This window comes from Gymnogyps californianus, chromosome 20, assembly GCF_018139145.2.
Source record: "Gymnogyps californianus isolate 813 chromosome 20, ASM1813914v2, whole genome shotgun sequence".
NCBI classification, from domain to species: domain Eukaryota; kingdom Metazoa; phylum Chordata; class Aves; order Accipitriformes; family Cathartidae; genus Gymnogyps; species Gymnogyps californianus.
The window spans coordinates 8,331,513-8,348,518 of NC_059490.1; the positions used below are offsets into that span (position 1 = coordinate 8,331,513).

The 17,006-nt window shown below is 50.2% G+C and overlaps 1 protein-coding gene across 1 annotated transcript; it reads left to right on the forward strand.

Annotated features, from left to right (window-relative positions):
- Nucleotides 1-2,276: 2,276 nt before the first annotated feature.
- Nucleotides 2,277-15,038, forward strand: P2RX5 (purinergic receptor P2X 5). Its single transcript, XM_050908914.1, has 12 exons — nt 2,277-2,459; nt 4,832-4,982; nt 8,206-8,277; nt 9,352-9,427; nt 9,785-9,881; nt 10,268-10,348; nt 11,169-11,304; nt 12,154-12,290; nt 12,575-12,668; nt 13,192-13,257; nt 13,558-13,640; nt 14,094-15,038. The coding sequence occupies exons 1-12, from the start codon at nt 2,323-2,325 to the stop codon at nt 14,167-14,169; spliced, it is 1,206 nt and encodes a 401-aa protein (XP_050764871.1). The 5' UTR covers nt 2,277-2,322; the 3' UTR covers nt 14,170-15,038.
- Nucleotides 15,039-17,006: the final 1,968 nt, after the last annotated feature.

Genomic DNA, 17,006 nt, shown 5'->3' on the forward strand with positions numbered 1-17,006 from the left:
TGTCTCCATACAGCTCTGGTTCCTGGAGCTGAGTCAGTCTCCCTGTACCTAGCCCCAGTACTAACCACTTGGCTCTGGGGTCTGGGCAGTGGCGAGGGAAGATAGGCTGAGCCTGCCTTTCTTCCTTACTTATTTCTGGCTTCTTGGACCACCGTGGTCTCCTTCCTCCCTGCAGGAGTGCGTTTTCTTGGAGGGTTTTGTCTCTTGTGGTTATTATATGTTTTAAGATTTTTTAATTTGTGCTTCAGGCTTTCACACAGAGGATCTTTAAGACTGAAACTAGTGACAGTCTGGTCTGTAGGCATCTGGTAAGGAGGGGTGGGTACAATGGCCAAATACCATTTGAGGAAGAGGGAAACCATGAGAAAGAGGGCTCCAGGAGGGGCTTGGGGAGCAGCCAGCATGTTTTGTGAGATAAAGAGCGGCTGACCATGTGGGGTGTGCAGATAGGGAAAGGAGGGGTCATAGGCAGTGGGAGAAGTGAGCAAGGCCAGCCCTTTGCTTGTGCTGAGGCTGAAGGGTGGCTGCAAAGTTTGGGAGCAGGGTTGGGGCTACCCCCGAGCCAGAGGGGGCCGGGGTGGCCTCTCCCACATCTTGGTGGAGTGGACGGGGGGTGCACAGGAGCGGGGGGCTCGCTCCGTCGGCAGCCTGCCCGTCACCCCAGGAGCCCCTCGTGAAAGAGCCACGTGCAGAAGCAATCGCCCGCCGTGGGGCTGGAGCTGGGGAGCACAGCAGCCGCAGGGTTAAAAGGAGGCTACAGGCAGATTTCTGTTCTAGTTTTGCAGTTGCTGGAGAAAGGCTTCTTTTGCTTTGCAGAAGGAAACTCTAGGGATGGCTGTGGGATGAGGGACAAAATGAGGTATTTTGAGGATAGTGTTTTGTTCGTTATTACACTGTTTGTGATTCTCTTGTGATTTGGAGCAACCTTGTCACGTATTCATTAAAAATCTGATCCATCTGTTTAAATTTGATACAGAATTTAAGGAGGATGAAGGATAAAATTTTCATAAAACTCGAGGTCTTGAGAAAATCTGATTCTGCCTGGGAAGAGAGTTGCGTAGGGCAGAGGTGTGTGTGCTGGAGCAGATCGCTTCGCTGTGCTGCCTGCTGCCTCCGTAGTGTGACCCACTCTCTTGACCTGTGTTCAAGCATGTGTCACAGTTGCATACTGTGTAATCTCAAGAGCCTTCCCGGTCCTGACAAAGCCCTGTGAGCTAATTGGGTGCTCAGGTGTGAGTGAATTGGGTGCTCATGCATGAATGCTGTAAACCCTGCACTTTATGCCTGATGCACCACCTCATGTCTCTGATTAGACTCCCTCTAATAGATTCAGCCTACAGTCCACATCTCCCATCAGTGCACAGGTACGGGATCTCCCCGGAAAGGGCACACTCGAGTTCGGATCCCAGCTTGCTGCTGGATCTCCTCTTGGTGAGGTACATTAGCTCTTTTAGCCAGGCTGCTGGAAGGTCCTGGCTTGCTTCATTTTCCACCTTGGAGCTCATTCGGTTCCCTCCTTAGCCAGGAGACAGCGTCCACCCTTCTTGGTTTAAGTAATGGTCATTTCATGTCCTTGCACATGCAAATGCTTCTGTTAGTCTGGGAGTCATCTCTTGCAGTACTGGCTAATAAAGAACTCTTATCTCAGTGAGGGTTAAACTGTTCCTCTCCCTTTGGTATTTCATCAGATGCTATTTTCTGTATCTATATGTGCCTAGCTCAGCACTCACTGTGCATTTTAGTGAGATGTGATGGTGATTGATCCCTTAACCGCATGCAGAATTTATTTATTAGTTTCTTAAGTTGAGTTTTCAGTGGGAAGATGTAGGAGCCAGGCAGGTATTTTGGATGACTGGTAAGGACCCAAGTTCTCATTGCTCATGCAAACGCTTAAGAAATGAAAAATTTAACCAGGTGCTTTGCCATTATGTAAAGACTGAAGAAAGGCTTTAATACTTAACAGTGAGGGACTATAGCTCTGTCACTTTGGATGCTGTAACATAGCTTCGTGCTATAACATGTTTCATTTTAAACGTTTTGTGACTAGGGGGGAGAGAATGAAGCTTGGGGGCAAAACTGAGGTGGGGGCTTCCCCAGAGGATGAATAAGCTGAAAAGCAGCTAAGGAAGGATCTCGTGTTAGTGCAGCTGCCGGTTTCTGACCCGAGAGCTGCTGCCAGCGAGCAGCTGACGGGAGGGAGGAGATCAGCCTCTCGCTCTGAAGGGGTTGGTGTGTCAGGTTTCCATGCAGAGCACGTGTGGATAATGTGAGCTGCAAACGCTGCTTCCTGCTCCAGCCACCAGTACAGAGCGAGCCGGGAGCATGGGGCAGGTGGCTTGGAAGGGTTTATTTCTATCGCTTTTTGATTATAAAACAGAGAAATACGTCATTGCGAAGAACAAGAAGGTGGGGGTTCTCTATCGAGTGGTGCAGCTCTCCATCCTGGCTTACCTGGTGGGGTAAGAATCACCCTGCATTTCACATACTGCTGCGGTTGCATTTGCTTGCTGTGTTGTGATGAAGATTAATGTAGGATGCTCTGCATACAGTGACAGCTTGCTATGCCTTATGATTTTAATGCAGATAGTTATGCTTGTTTAAACAGCTGGATTTTGTAATGTCTAATAGATCATATCTGATTTTTCACCTGCTAGGGATCGCTAGATTCAGCTCTACCTTCCAGATTAACGTCGGGTTAAAAATAGATCAAATGACACTATGGCTTTGTACTGCATTATTTACGCCTTTATTTCTGTATTCGGTGGGAATGGTGCCAAAGCCGAACACCTGACTCATTAGAAACAACAGCATTTACGGCCATGGTTGCTGAGCCTTGGGACAAACCTGGGTTGTCTGCATGACTGCATGACATGCTCAAGTCTGAATGGGAGGGAGCCAAGCACAAAGTGGCAGATTTCTTTGCTGGAGTGGGCTGCAGCAGCCAGGATTGTGGAGGTTGAGGCAGCGTGAAAGTCGGCTGCCTTGTGTTTATTTCAGAGCAGGGCGAGTTGGCATGGAGATAGCTAGAGCACCTCTCAGAAAGGCCCAGTTCTGCAAGAAGCTGGTCACGCTGACATGTAACGAGCATGGCAATACTCCTTGCAGCTTGCAGGCTCAGACGTGGAATTATCCAGCCTATGCGATGCCTGTGCCATTGCTTCCTGAGTTTCTCAGGCTTTGCAGAATGTGATTTATAGATCTTTACCCTCACTGTCTGTGCTTCTGAGTCCCTTCACCTTTCTCACACCTCGTGTTTTCACTGATTAAATATAGCAGAGTAATTTTTACATGCTGGGTTTATTTATAGAAAGGTGTACAGTTCCAGAGCCTGCTTTAGTTAGCAGGGCAGAGATGAAGTCTGAGCAGTCTGGCATGTATTAGCTGCTAAAGGAGGAATCCTGTAGGTAACACTGCTGAGGACACATCCTCCATCCAAGAGGGGTATAGCGTGACCAGTGACCATGAGTGTTCAGAGGCTGTCTGGGCCATACAGGCTTTTTTCTTCCCTAGGCAGCTATTGCCTTCTGCAAACCTTTGGCACCGTCACTGATGGTGCCTGCAGTGACTCCTTTGTGGCTGGGGGCTGACAGTGTATTGCAGAGGTGATTAGCATTAGTCTGATGTCCGACTGCTTGATTATTCAGAGGCTGGCTCGGGGGTTGTGATGATCAAACCCCTCTGGATCATTTCTTGCATGTAGCTGCCATTTCTTCCCCGATTAGCCGCGGAAAATGTAAGGGTCTGCTTTTGAGCCCTGCTGGGAGAGAAAAACAGTGTTCTCAGGAAAACAGGAACGTAGGAAACGGAAGCTTCATAGGGGTGGGAAATGTTATTTATTCAGGTTTGTCACAAGTAGCAGGTGAAGGGCAGCGTATGTCAGTGCTGCTGAGCCCCCGAGATGGCTGCTTTCCCTTTCTGTGTGCAGTAGTGCACTCCAGGTCAGTGCACTGCAAAGGGGAGCCGTGCCCGCAAACGCAGCCTGCCTCCCTCTCCCAAAACCTGCGCCGGCACCCTTAGCTTCTTCAAGGGTCTGGGGGATTTGTTGTCTTGGCAGGTGACTTTGGCAGTATTGTGGAGAAGCTGGAGGCATTTCATTTAACCCAGAGAGGTTTTCACCCTATGATATGGAACTCTTGCTGCTTCCAGTGGGAAGAAGTAAGCGAAAGCTTTCCCTGGAGCACTTAGCGAGGCAGCAGCTCTTCCAGGCGTGCTAGTGAGAAGCCTGAAGCCCAGCGTAGAGGCCAGGGTGCAGTCAGGTTGTTTCCATCGCACTGGCTTACAAAAGATCCTGTATCCAGCTGAGAATATTCCCTGCAGATTTCTGTTAGGGATATGCAGTTCACCTGCTGGAATTGCATCTCCCCAGCCATGATCTGTTGCTGGACTGGTAGCCTAATGGCAGGCTGCTAACATGGAATTGAGTCATGTATTTGTGAAACCAACCTCACTCTTCACTGCAACTTGCAAAAGCTGATATTATTTTTCATCTTGAGGAAGAGAGAGCCCTGCCCTTCCCTCTTTCCATGGAGGTTGCTGAGCGTAGCACAGGACAAGGAGGTGGGAGGCTTTGGTTTTTTACCCCGTGACCAGTTATTACACCTTTCCCTGCGTGTGGGGTCTTGGTCGTGACTTTTCCTCCAGTGCTGTAGATATGCACAGCTCGTGTCAAAGAGTTTATTCTAAATTTGTAGTAGTAGTTGCAGAGGGTTTGGTGTCATTGGCATGTTTTGATTTGCCCTTGAATGGTGTTTGGCCTTGGTGTAAATCTTCTCTGGCTGACTTGTTCCCTGACCCCGCTTGCTAATGCTGCTGCCTGCTGTGTTCTTTGCAGGTGGGTGTTTGTTGTCAAGAAAGGCTATCAGGACACAGACACATCCCTCCAGAGCTCTGTCATCACCAAGCTGAAAGGGGTAGCCTTCACCAACACCTCGGAGCTGGGGGAGAGGCTGTGGGATGTCGCAGACTACGTCGTCCCTCCACAGGTTGGCATCACCCCGCTGCTATTGTCTTTGCCGTTCAGCTAGAAAGACGTCTTCCAGCGTGGTTGCTGGTGGAAAGGCTGAAGTGATGTATCCAGCTCTTTCCTGTGAATAAGCAGGAGGTGGGCTACAAGAAGGCGATGCCGTGCCTTCTCTTAGGTCTTTCCAGCAAATATCAAAGCAGCCTTGTCTCTCTCGCAAAGGTCTATACTTGGCAAGCAGAACTTTGCAAGCAGAAGTCCTGTGGACTTCAGTGGGACAGCTCAGCTGAGCAAAGTGTCTGCTTGCCTCCGTTCCTGGGCTAGAGCAGGCATGCACGGGGCAGCCCAGAGCGGGTGGGAGATGGAAAGAAAATGTGGTGCAGCTTGAGTGATGAGGGTTGCTTGAGATGTGTCTGGCTAAACCTGCCTTGCTGCTTCCTTGACTTGGACAAAGTGAGGTGCATAGCTGATGCTCAAGGGGAAAAGATGGCAGCAGATGTGGCCCGGCACCAGGCTGGAGTTGCCCAGCTGTGCTCGCCAGGGGCTTTGTGTGCTTTCCCTGCTTAGCGTCCACCATGTGCATGGAAAGGTGCGAGGGGAAAATCAAGGTCCTGTGCTGACAGGGGGCAGAAAGCTGTGAATTTAATAATTTACTTGTCTGTACGTAAGAATAAAACTTCACCTTCCTCCTGCTGCAGCCCACATTTACTCAGACCTGTGGATCTGTGCTCTGTATCTCCACCAATTTCACTGCAAAGCCTCAGTCTCAGACTGACGTGTGCTGTGCAGCAGGAAGGCCAGGCAGCGTGCTTGTGGTGCATCTTGTTCAAGCTGTGTGGAAGCCCTGGGACGCTTAGCAGGTGGCTGGTGTGCACACCCAGAAATGAAATGGTGACGCTGACCAGTATTTAAACTTGTCAGATGTTTCACCTGCGACTCAATGGTCTTATTACTGTCTATTGGCTTATTGGGAGGCCTTGTAGTATGGTGTGCTGAGTAAAGATAGCCAGCTCTGCCTCTGGGCCGGTGCGCTCTGCAACGCAGATGTCTGTTCTATGGCATCACGGAGCCAAATGTGACCGTGCAATCAGGCTACAATATTGAATCCAGCGTTACTGCAGTCTGCCCCGGCGTACATCAGCCTCCGGCAACCACAGGGATGTTAGACCCTGGGCTCACAGTGAAACTCAGCAACTTCTGTGGGCTGTGAGTGCAAACGGAGCCATCTCACGAGCTTTCCCGCTCCACGTGCTGATTACTGTTTGTCTGCTGAATGTCTCGGGTCAGCCATGAGGTTTTTCCCGCGTGGGTTTTTGGGAGTATCTGAATGCCTGCTACCAGTGCGTTAAGTGACTTGCATCTGCTAACTGCTGTGTAATCTCTCTCATTGCACTTTGGAGGGAGAGTCCTGCGCTGTCCTGCCGGGTCTGGGTGGGCTAGTTTGTACTGGAGAGATCCAGGTAGCGGAGCAGGAGGCAGCGAGGGCTGGGAGAAACCCCACCTCCTCCACAGAACAGTGGGCAGCTCTCCTGAGCCCACCAGCGCGGCTGCTGACCGACGTGTCCCTCCTGCTGAGGACAGACGTACCTGTGTCCCAAAGCGCTGATGGGAAGTGGGGTAAACCCACCCCACGCAAAGCACAGCGAGAGAAAGAGGGCACGCCAGGCGAGTGCGAGAGCACCGAGCTCTGCTCTCACGGACGGAAGCCTGAGATCTCTGATTTTTACGTGCAACAAGCAGAGCTGTGTGTTGGAAGGGATTTTCTGAAAGACTCCGGAATAAACAGCAGGCACTCAGCTTACTGAAATTCATCACTGAGGGCTGAGAATGCCCTCGGACAGGGTGAACCAGTGGCACTTGGGGGTTAAGCTTAATGTAGAGTAGGGATTCACCTGGTGAATCCTTCACTCATTGCTTTCTTGGGCTTGTTCTCCGACAGGTTTGCAGAAACAGCTTGTTCCCTGTTGTGGTTCAGAGCAGCCTTGTGGGGTCGGGGGTCCAGAGTTTGCTCCTGATCAGGTATTTTATCACCAGGCGCTCGCTCACACAAGCAACCAGTGTTACACACGGCAGGGCCTGACGCACTGCCGGTTCCTGTCGTGGGTGAGGATTTTTTTGTCCGAGATGCTGGGGGCTGCCCTGTCTCACGCCAGGACCGTGGGCTGGCTCTAACGGTTATGTGTGCCCCCTCGGCATGATGGGGGTCAGGCTGCCCAGTGCCGGGGCTGTCAGGAGGAGACAACCCATGTTTCTGTAGCTGCCGCCTGGTACTGACCCTCCTCCCTCTCCCGCGTGCGCACGGTATGGAGCAGAAATGGTAGAAGCACAGGGTTTATTTTGGCATTCATTTTACTTCTGAGTGGCCAGCCAGTCTCCATCTGCAGTGCCATGGTAAGCTGCTCTCTCTCCCTTCTTGCTGACTGTACAACTGTCTTCAAGCTTGTTTTTCCTGTGGTTTCCTTTGGTGGTTGGTTGTTCAGGGGAAACCATTAAGGGGAAAAATTAACTATTTTAAGTTTTTGCTGAATGTGGGGAAGGGACCAAATAGAAGCTGTAAATGTGCAAAGAAAGGAAGGTTCCCGAACGGGAGTCAGCCATGCATGTTGTGGCTTTGCCTAAATACAGAGGAAACACAACACTGCCAGAAATAAGGATTTGGGGGATGAAGATGCAGTCAAGTCTCTCCTTGCATGTCTCAGACAGTCATCACAATGGCTTGATAAAGGGATCTGTATTCTCTCTATTACAACCATGCTAGAAGTGCTCCGTTTTGTTTTATCGCATGTCCATGGTGTTACACTAACTCTGCTCCTGCACTGTGCCCTGCTGCCTTGCTCCGTGAGCTCGGGCTTGTAACAGCACAGCTGGGGCGGCCAGCCTGACCCTGGCTGAGAGCAAAAACCCGCGGCTCTGCAGTGGGACGGAGCCTTCGATCCCTGCTCAGGCACCGTGTCCTTATGGAAAAGGAGGATGAGCGCTTGCTGAGCAGCCAGCGAGGCAAGGCTGAGCAGTCCTGCTCACCAAATTAACACAGTCTCTGAAGCAGAACCCCTTAAGCCATAGAGACCCACCGACCTCATCCAAAAAAATATCCAGACAAAGGGCGCTGTTGTATCTCGGCCTGAAAAGCATCAGGAGAGAGGGAGGTGTTACTGTTCTGCAGAGAACTGCATCTTCCTTGTAACAGGTACTTTAAGAGTAAAACAGGTTTTCTAACTCTTCCTGCCTTACTTTGTTTATTCTAGGGTGAAAACATCTTCTTTGTCATGACGAATCTGATTGTGACCCCAAACCAGAGGCAAGCCACGTGTCCTGAGGTAGGAAGAACTGAGCCCCTTGGCCCCTAGACCCCTACAAAACTGGGAGAAAGAACTGACAGAGGACACCTGGGGAGCAACAAACACAGGAAGGAGGAAAGGCGAATGGTTTTTCTCTGTAGTGTAGTATCTCAGTTGGGAAAATCGGACTGGTTACTGCAAACCTGGGAGGTTCAGCTCTCTTAATTTCCAGAGGCACTGATGATGTAGAGTCTTGCTGACTTTAATGATGTAAAGTCTTGCTGACTTTAGTTGAAGCTGTTGGACATCTGCCCAGCTGGAGATGAGACCAGAGCAGCGATTGCTCAGGGTCAGAAAAGGCCATGGGAAAACAACTTTGAGGTGACTCAGTCTAGTTACGGGTAGAGGAGAGTTTCTAAGAGCCCCATCCTGGGAAGGGCTGAACATTCAGGCTTTTGTTACCTTCAGGACATGGGAGGGTGCTTAGTACCTTCCAGAACGTGCCTTACGGGCCAGAGGCATGAGGTCTTTCCATGTCATGTTGAAATGTCCTCTGTGAAGACATGGTTCAGAATGGGCTGGAGCCTGGGGGAGGAGGACGCTGGCCGTCCAGGGAGTGTTGTCTCCATGTAGCAGAGATTAATTTTCCATATCATAAGCAGAGGGGTAGCCCAGGCCGAGAGCAGAGCTTGCTTGTTCAGGACGCGGCTGTCCTCTAGTGGCTGCATTAACCCGGCGTGCAGCAGAGAGAAGGGTAATTTTGGGCTCAGAGAGCTTGTAGCTGAAATCAAAGGTAGGGTTATCTCTTTAAGGTGAAGTACTGTGGTCTCCTGCCTGGTTTTGGTGAGTGCTAGGTGATGTCTGGGTTTTTCCACAGCCCGTCCCTCTCCAGATTGAGCAGAGCCCCAAAGCAGGACATCATAGCTGAACCATGGCGTTGCTGATGGCGTGATACTGCCGAGCTATTTGCACAACCTACAGTTACCACTTCAGCTGCACATTTTTAGTGTTCACCATCCTATAGAGAATTCACCCCACGTCAGCAGCACTTTCTTACCGCTCCGAGTCTCGTGCCTGTCACAGGTCTCACTTCTGTCCTCTTCCACTTTGCAGAGTGTCAGTATTCCCGATGCCCTGTGTTACAAGGATGGGGACTGCCTGGCAGGGGAAGCAGTGGTGGCTGGCAATGGTAAGGGAAGGGTCCCTCCTCCTGTACTGTGTCTGGTAGAGTCATGTTCCTTCAGAGGCATCAGCCTGGTTACAACCCCAGAGATCTCCGATTACAGAAAGTGGCAAGGACTTTCTTTTCTTTACCACCTTTTATTAAGATTACTGCCTTGCTTACAGCTCTGCGGTGGCTGGGCCAGAGCACCCCGGGCTGCTCAGAGAAGCAACAAGAGAGTGGTTGTTCCAGCTGAGAGGCCCTTTCACAGCAGGGAGGAGGGCTTAGGGTGGCAGTGAAAAGCATCTGATTTTTGTGTGCCCTGTAGGCAAGGAGAGGAGGTGGCTGCTCTCTGTGACCTTTTCTGTGATGTCTGTGCTGCAGGGGTTAAGACTGGCCGTTGTTTGAAAGACAGGGACAGCATCAGAGAGACTTGTGAGATACTGGCCTGGTGCCCAGTGGAGAAAAGATCCAAGCCCAAGTACGTAGCCATCCTATGCTGTTGCCAAGCTTGAGTTGCTGGGCTTGTGTGTCACTCAGGGCAGTTTCTGGGTTCCCTCTGCTTGGACGCTTGCTTGAATGTCGGCTGTTCCAGTGCAGGAGGGAGCTCTGCATGGCCCCCTGGCAGGACTGGCCCTCTTCTCCCCGCTGCTTAGCTCACCGCCTGTCCCAGGGCTGTTCCCAGCTCTCAGCGCTTCCCCTCAACCTGCACGCTCCTCACCAGCTGCTTGCTGGCAGTGTGGTGAAAGTGGCATGGCTGGCCTAGCGCCACGGGATGAAACCTAGCTGCTGCTAAAACGGCAATTCAAGTTTTAGCGTGTGGGCAGGGTACAAACGTAAAACAGATAACAAACCCTTCTCTTCCAGGAAACCACTTCTCGCCAGTGCAGAAAACTTCACTGTTTACATCAAGAACTCAATCCGCTTCCCGAAGTTTAAGTTCTCCAAGTAAGTGCAGGTGCTCGGAGGTCCCTCTGTCCTCTCCATCACAGAACCAATAACCTCGGTTTGCTCCACTGTCCTTCTCCTGCCTGAGGGTTGGGGTGGGGAGGCGGATATTCCCTCTTCTAAGGTGCAGGAAGAGGCCTTTGGCTTCAGGCTGTGTGGGAACAAGGAGATATGGAGGGCTTGGAGCTTCTCAAGAGAGCAACTGGGATAAGGCTGTCCTTCGCCAGATGAGGTCTGCAATGGTTCCTACAGCATGGGATGCACCAGAGCTCCTAAGGCAGATGGATCTGTCTGCCATCCAGTGCACAGTCAGGTTCCTGAGCTGCTGCTGCTCCCAGATGTTCCTCCTCTTCCATAAAAATGAAGGTGCCTGGACAAGGCTGGGAAAATGCAAATTTAAAAATACTTGTTTGCATTTGCTGCTACAATATGAACAAAACAAAGAAGTGTAGAGAGGAGTGTGTTCTTGCTATTCTCCCAGGCTCAGCTAGATGTTTCTAGCATCTTTATTTTTTTCCTTGAGAAAACCAGGTGGCCCTGGAGCACTCCAGCAACCTGCTGCACGTGAGTCCTTTCTTGAGCCCAGATTCAGCTGGCCTCATCCCTGTCTGGCCCAGAGGTCATTTTTGCATGGGCAGACTGCTTTCCCTGGGCCAGCAGCGGAGAGGCTCGCAGGGTGACGAGGCTGGTGGCAAGGTGCTGTTTCTGTTGTGCACGAGGGGTGTTGGAGAAGTCTCTTGTCTCTGCAGTCCTGGTGGCGTAGGCTGTGCAGGCAAGCAAAGAGGGAGACAAAGTAGATTTCCTTCTTCCCTGCATGCAGGATGAACGTGCTGGCAACCAACGAGTCCTACCTGAAGAGCTGCCGCTACAGCACGGAGCATCCCTACTGCCCCATCTTCCTCCTGGGGAACATCGTCCGGTGGGCTGGGAGCGACTTCCAGGAAATGGCCTTGGAGGTAGGAGCACCCCTCGGGCTCGTGTGGCTTCCCAGCTGGCCGTACGGCTCGCTGGGTGGCCGTGAGGAGAGCCACTGGCGACTGCCCAGGGAGCTGCCTCCTGTCCAGGGTGCAGTGGAGAGATGCTGGTGCTTAAAATCAAGCTGGTCCCATTTATCCTGTCCCCGGGGAATGGGAGGCAGGGTGATGTGGGTTCTCTGGAAGAGATGGTTGAGTCAGTTATTTGTTATTCGGGGCTGCCCAAACCGCTGCTCTGCCAGCAGGGTTTCTTTGTTTAATTTTAACACTACTACACCATCGGTTTAAACCCAGAACTCTGGAAGGCCAGTGGGGCTCCTCTGCTCAGAGAACGCCCTGGGAGGCTTCCCCTGTGGGAAACGGACACGTTTCTGCCTGGAGTCCTGGGGCTGCAGCACCAAACAGGCTGCGACCCGCTGTGCGAAGCACAGGGGGGAAGATGGAGCCAATCTGAGGCATCCCGGGAAGCACAGGGTGAGAAGAGTGCAGGCTTTGTGCTGGCTTCTGCACTTGTGAACCTCATCCCTGCATAAAAGAGCCTCTTCTCCACTGAAGTATGTTACAGCCACTTAAATTAATGAAATCAGTGGCCTGGGATGAGAAACCTCCGAGGACACCAGCACAGGGAAAGCTAGGGTTGTGTGTAGAGTAATGTGATTAATATCATAAGCATGAACTTAGCCCATCCAGAAGTGTGTGTGCTCGTGTCTGTGACCAGAAGTGCAGTTGTTCTTGTCCCTGGGGAAGACTTGCCCAAGGATCTGACAAAATTGAAGACACGTTAATTGAACTAAACTTAAAGAACTCACACTGTCTCTCTCTTTCGTTAAGGGTGGTGTGATAGGAATTCAGATTGAGTGGAACTGTGATCTTGATAAAGCCCCTTCTGAATGTAATCCTCACTATTCTTTTAGCCGGCTGGATAACAAGTTTGCAGAAAAGTCCATCTCTTCTGGGTACAACTTCAGGTAAGTAAAGAGGAGAACACGATGCAGTACCGCAGTTGGGCTGAGCTGGTTTGACTCGCAGGCGTTGGAGGTTGGCAGTGAAGTAGTACCAGACTGTGCCAGGCGCTGCCCCAGCCACGCACACTGCTCTGCAGAGGAGGGGAGGGAGGGAGTCGGGCTCACGGCAAGCTAAAGCTGGTTTTGATAGGGGAATAGATCTGTTTGAAGAGACAGGTGAATTCAGATGGGTTCGGGGGGGACGACAGACAGATGATGGAGTTAAAATCAGCATTGTTGTATTCCAGGTTTGCCAGATATTACCGGGATGCTGAGGGGGTCGACTACCGGACGCTTATTAAAGCGTATGGAATCCGCTTTGATGTGACGGTGAATGGCAAGGTGAGGTCCCAGGCCAGAATATTTCAGAACCTGGAGAGAAAAAAGATGGGGGACATTTCTTAGGGCGAAGGCAGCTCTGGGATGAGAACGGCCTCTCTGGCTTGTCATAGGAAAGGGCTCTTGCCATTCATCCATGTGGAGCTAACCCTGCCTAAGGAAGGAGATGACCTGGAGTGCGGATGGGTCTGCATCTCTTCTACCTAAGAACGAGCTCATGTAAAGTCCGACAGAAGTAAATATGCCCCAGAGACTTGTTTTCCATGCATATGCACTGCAGAAAAAAGAAGCCTAATCCAGGGATGATGCAAGCTCAGAAATGCAGCCACGGACAGTTGGATCTGAGACACACACAGACCTTTAGCCTCCAAGATTGTTCACTGCAAATCTTCCGTGGTTGTGCCTGCTTGTTGCTAACAAAACACACCCACAGGCGCTAGTAGCTTCCCCTGTGTAATGTCACACCCTTAAGTTTGTTTCTTGGGTTGTTCTTTCACCAAGTACTTCATGACCTTTTTTCTTTTAGGCAGGGAAATTTAACATCATTCCCACCGTTATCAATATCGGTTCGGGGCTTGCTCTCATGGGAGCGGTAAGTGAATGTGTTTTCTTAAAGTAACATATTGGGACCCCGATCCCTCATTTAGCTGTTACGATGATAAAATGGGCCGGTTGGTTTATATCTTCTCCGGTAGAGTTTTTGCTACTCTGACTGCTCAGTCAGGTGTGTGTCTGTCCTGTCTTAAAAGCATTTGTTAATGTACCTTGTAGTCTAAATACCCCTAAGATTACATGGAGTATGAAGGAAAATACAGCTCCTACAAGTTGTTCTTCTTTAATTAGACTTCCTCTTCTACTCTAAAGATAAAACACAAGTTCTTTCTCTTTGCAGGGAGCTTTCTTTTGTGACCTGGTGCTGCTGTATCTGATTAAAAAGAGTAACTTTTATCGAGGCAAAAAGTACGAGGAAGTAAAGTAAGTGGGCTTGGCTTTTGTGTTTGAACGTAATGGCTTTAGTCTCATGACTAATAGAAATAGAAGGAGATACGGGAACACAGTAAACATTAATGGCAAACAAAGGCCAATTCCAGGAAATTATATTCCTCCCAACGAGTTTAGCCGAGTTCCTCCCTCCCTCTGCAGCGAATTCATCGCTGCAGTTAGCTGGGGAGCAAAGGAAGCTGCTGTGTCATGGTTGGACTATAAATGGCCTTGCACTGTCGGTCCATAATGAGTGAGGATGGAACTGGGGCAGCTCCAAGAGCTCCAGAGCCTCATGAAATTGAGAACTGGGGCTTTAGCTGTATGGAGGGTGACGGCCTTTGTGGTAAGGTGTGACAGGCCTGGCTGGGAACCTCTTGCCCACATTGCTTCCTGAAACAAAAATAGCCTGCTTGCCTTGTCTGTCACCTTTGCTTGTTTCCTCAGGTCCAGTTCCAGGAAATCGTTGTCTAGCCCTACGCTGAATGGGAATCAGAGCCCTGACCAGCTCGGTGAGCTCTAGGCACGGCAACGGCTCTGCCAGCTGGACTCGTGTTCCAGGAAAACCACGCAGGTGGGAAATCACACCAGGACTGGGAGGTGGAGATACCCCAGATCAGGTCTACTGTCTTATTTCCAGAGGAAAAAAAGTCCTTTAAAGAACACCCTTCTTTCCCCGAGATGTTCTCTGGTGTCCTGAGCTTGCAACAGTGTGTCATCACTGTGGATTTATAAAAGGATTTTATAAAAGAAGGCACCAAATGAATGTTTTTATATCTATTGATTAGATATATCTGTACCTGCGTCAATAGCCAGCGTTATCCTGTGGCTGTGCTTTGCTTCCGTGTGCGAAAGAGCAGTGATGTGAAACGCCACTGGCACTTTGAGGAGGGCTGAGGCCGAGATCCAACCCGTCTCCCGCTCCACTGGCCTTGCGGCCACCGCTTCCAACTCTCGCCTGCGTTACGTGCAAGATCAGATGTAAAGCGGCAGGACTGCTCTTGTCGGGAAGCGCAACGAAATGCAGCATTTCAGCAGCTCGCAGAGCCCGGGGGAAAGGGGCTTGTTCACCCTACAACGCCCGCGCGGAGCGGGCCTGTGTCACAGCGGGGCAGTTCCTCTTACTGCTCTGCGTGTGTGTAAGCATTAGGGCTAGAAGCGGCGCTCCTCGGGGAAAAGCCTTCGCAACAGCTGCAACAAGGTGCTCTGCTCGTCTCAGGAACAGCAGGAGAAGGTCCTGCCGCAGCTCTGAACGGAGAATCAGTTCAGCCGTGGCTGGGTCCCGGCTACCTCACCCGCTGCCCGCCGTCTCCGTTCGTAGTTGGCCCAGAGAACTGAGATTTCAGAGCACAGAACAGGTAACAGCAGGCAGAGGATTGTGAAGCAAGGCAGGGACAGATGTTTTTGTGGTTGATAGTGGGGGGGAAAAGGGGGCTAGCGCACTGGAAAGCAACGTGGCACTGGAAGTATCTGCACAGGGATGGTCTTGGGTTCTCCCTCCTTTTTTCTGTGGCTGGTTTCATTTGCTCGGGATTGTCCTTTCGGCATCACTTACCGATTGCTCGTGGTGGGGAGAGATCTGGATGGGGGACTTGATGCTTCTGCCGTTTTTCGTAGTACCCTGAGCTGTACTGCAGAGACTGAAACGGGGAGCTCGACCAGGTGAAACAGACTTTGACAGGTTCTTCCAAATACACCAACAGGAGGAAAATTTAGGACAGATGTCTGCTGCTTCAACACTCTGGTAACTTTCAAGAAATACGAGTGCTGCTTTGTTTCTCAACAGAGAAATAAGTCTCATTGCAGCCCATTTTGTAAAGTTATGCTCATGTGGGGATGTAACTAATATCAGAAGAGAAAAGTGCGTACAGAATATCATTGGTTAAGGTTTGCATTTGCTGGAGCTGACAGGAACCGACCTCGCCAGCTCCTGAAAACAGTAGGTGAATAAATATTCCTGCCTCATTTAAAGCTTCCACACCGTGGCTTGGCACAAACGGATCAGTGTTCTGTAAATGCTGCCACGTCGCCATTGATCAGGAGTCGTCGTGATAAAGTGTTTCTGTGCGCTCTTTGCATACCAAGATTTAAAGGACTCCTGCTGCAGCATCTGCTAGGACAGCTGCAGAGAGGGTGGCGTTACAGAGCGCTGCTGCCAGCGAGGGTTCTGTACCAATGGAAACAGCAAGCGGCACTCACCTTTGCTTTAACTTCTTTAAGGTGGTTACTCCGAGGTACAGGTTGATTCTAAATTAAAATTCACCTTTGTTAGCAGTGGCAAACTCCGAATCCAGTCACCGATAGCAAACCCCACCCAGTCCAGTCCACTCCCTCTGCTTCTGTTCAGATGCAAGTAATTATTGAGTCAAACATTTACCTAGAAAATAGAATTAAACAGTGGACTTAAAATATTTTAGGATAAGCTGTGTACCTCTGATGCTATAATCGCATCCAAAGCCTCCTCTTCATGCCAGAAGTCTCTCCTCTAGGCAAACACGAGTCACCATGTGTATAACTGCACTAGTCAGGCCCATTAGAATTACCATGTCAGTGAAACAGCACAGGCTTTTGACTGTCAGAGCTTAATTCTGTTTGAATAATTTCTAGACGGTGAAACACATGGTGAGCCCCACATGTGACATCAGGCCAAGGCACAACTCATGGAGACCAAGTAGCTCATCATAACACGTAAAGCTGACCATGCTCTACTGAAACCTATGTTTCAACTTGACAGAACAACGTCCTCTTGTTAGGTGACCAAAGTGATTTCCTGAATTTAAGTCTTCAGGCCCTCAAAAGTCCCTACAATGTTTCCCTTCTTTATACCCTCTGTTTAACACAATTCCCACAACCATTGCTGTTAAGGAATCTGGTTACGTTTTATCCTCAGGAGCTTGTTTCTTCGAGTTTGATTTTTTTTTTTCTCTCCTTGTATTTAATGTACAGCAATAAAATTGTCACTTTAGGGCAATGCTCTCCAAGACTCTTCTGTACAGTGTGGTTTTTAGGTTGCACAAACCACCTTCTTTTTGTGATACATACTTACGCTAAGCAAGTCAATTAAACACTAAGTTTGCACAAGCAGGTCTATAGCAAAGATACTACTAGTACGGTGGGTGATCGCATTTTCCTTTCTGTTCCTGCCAGAGACATGGGGAACCACAACAACGCACTGTTCAATTACAGAAAATGCCAGCAGGCTTACACGCGTGTTCAGTACAGACTGAGCTGGCAGGTAATGAGACGCTGCACTTGCTTGGTTGTGTTTCGTTGGACACAACAGTACTAAAAAGGAACAAAGTATTTGACTTGTGAGAGCGTTCCTTAGCGACTTTTGTATATGCCAGTGAAAAGTATCCG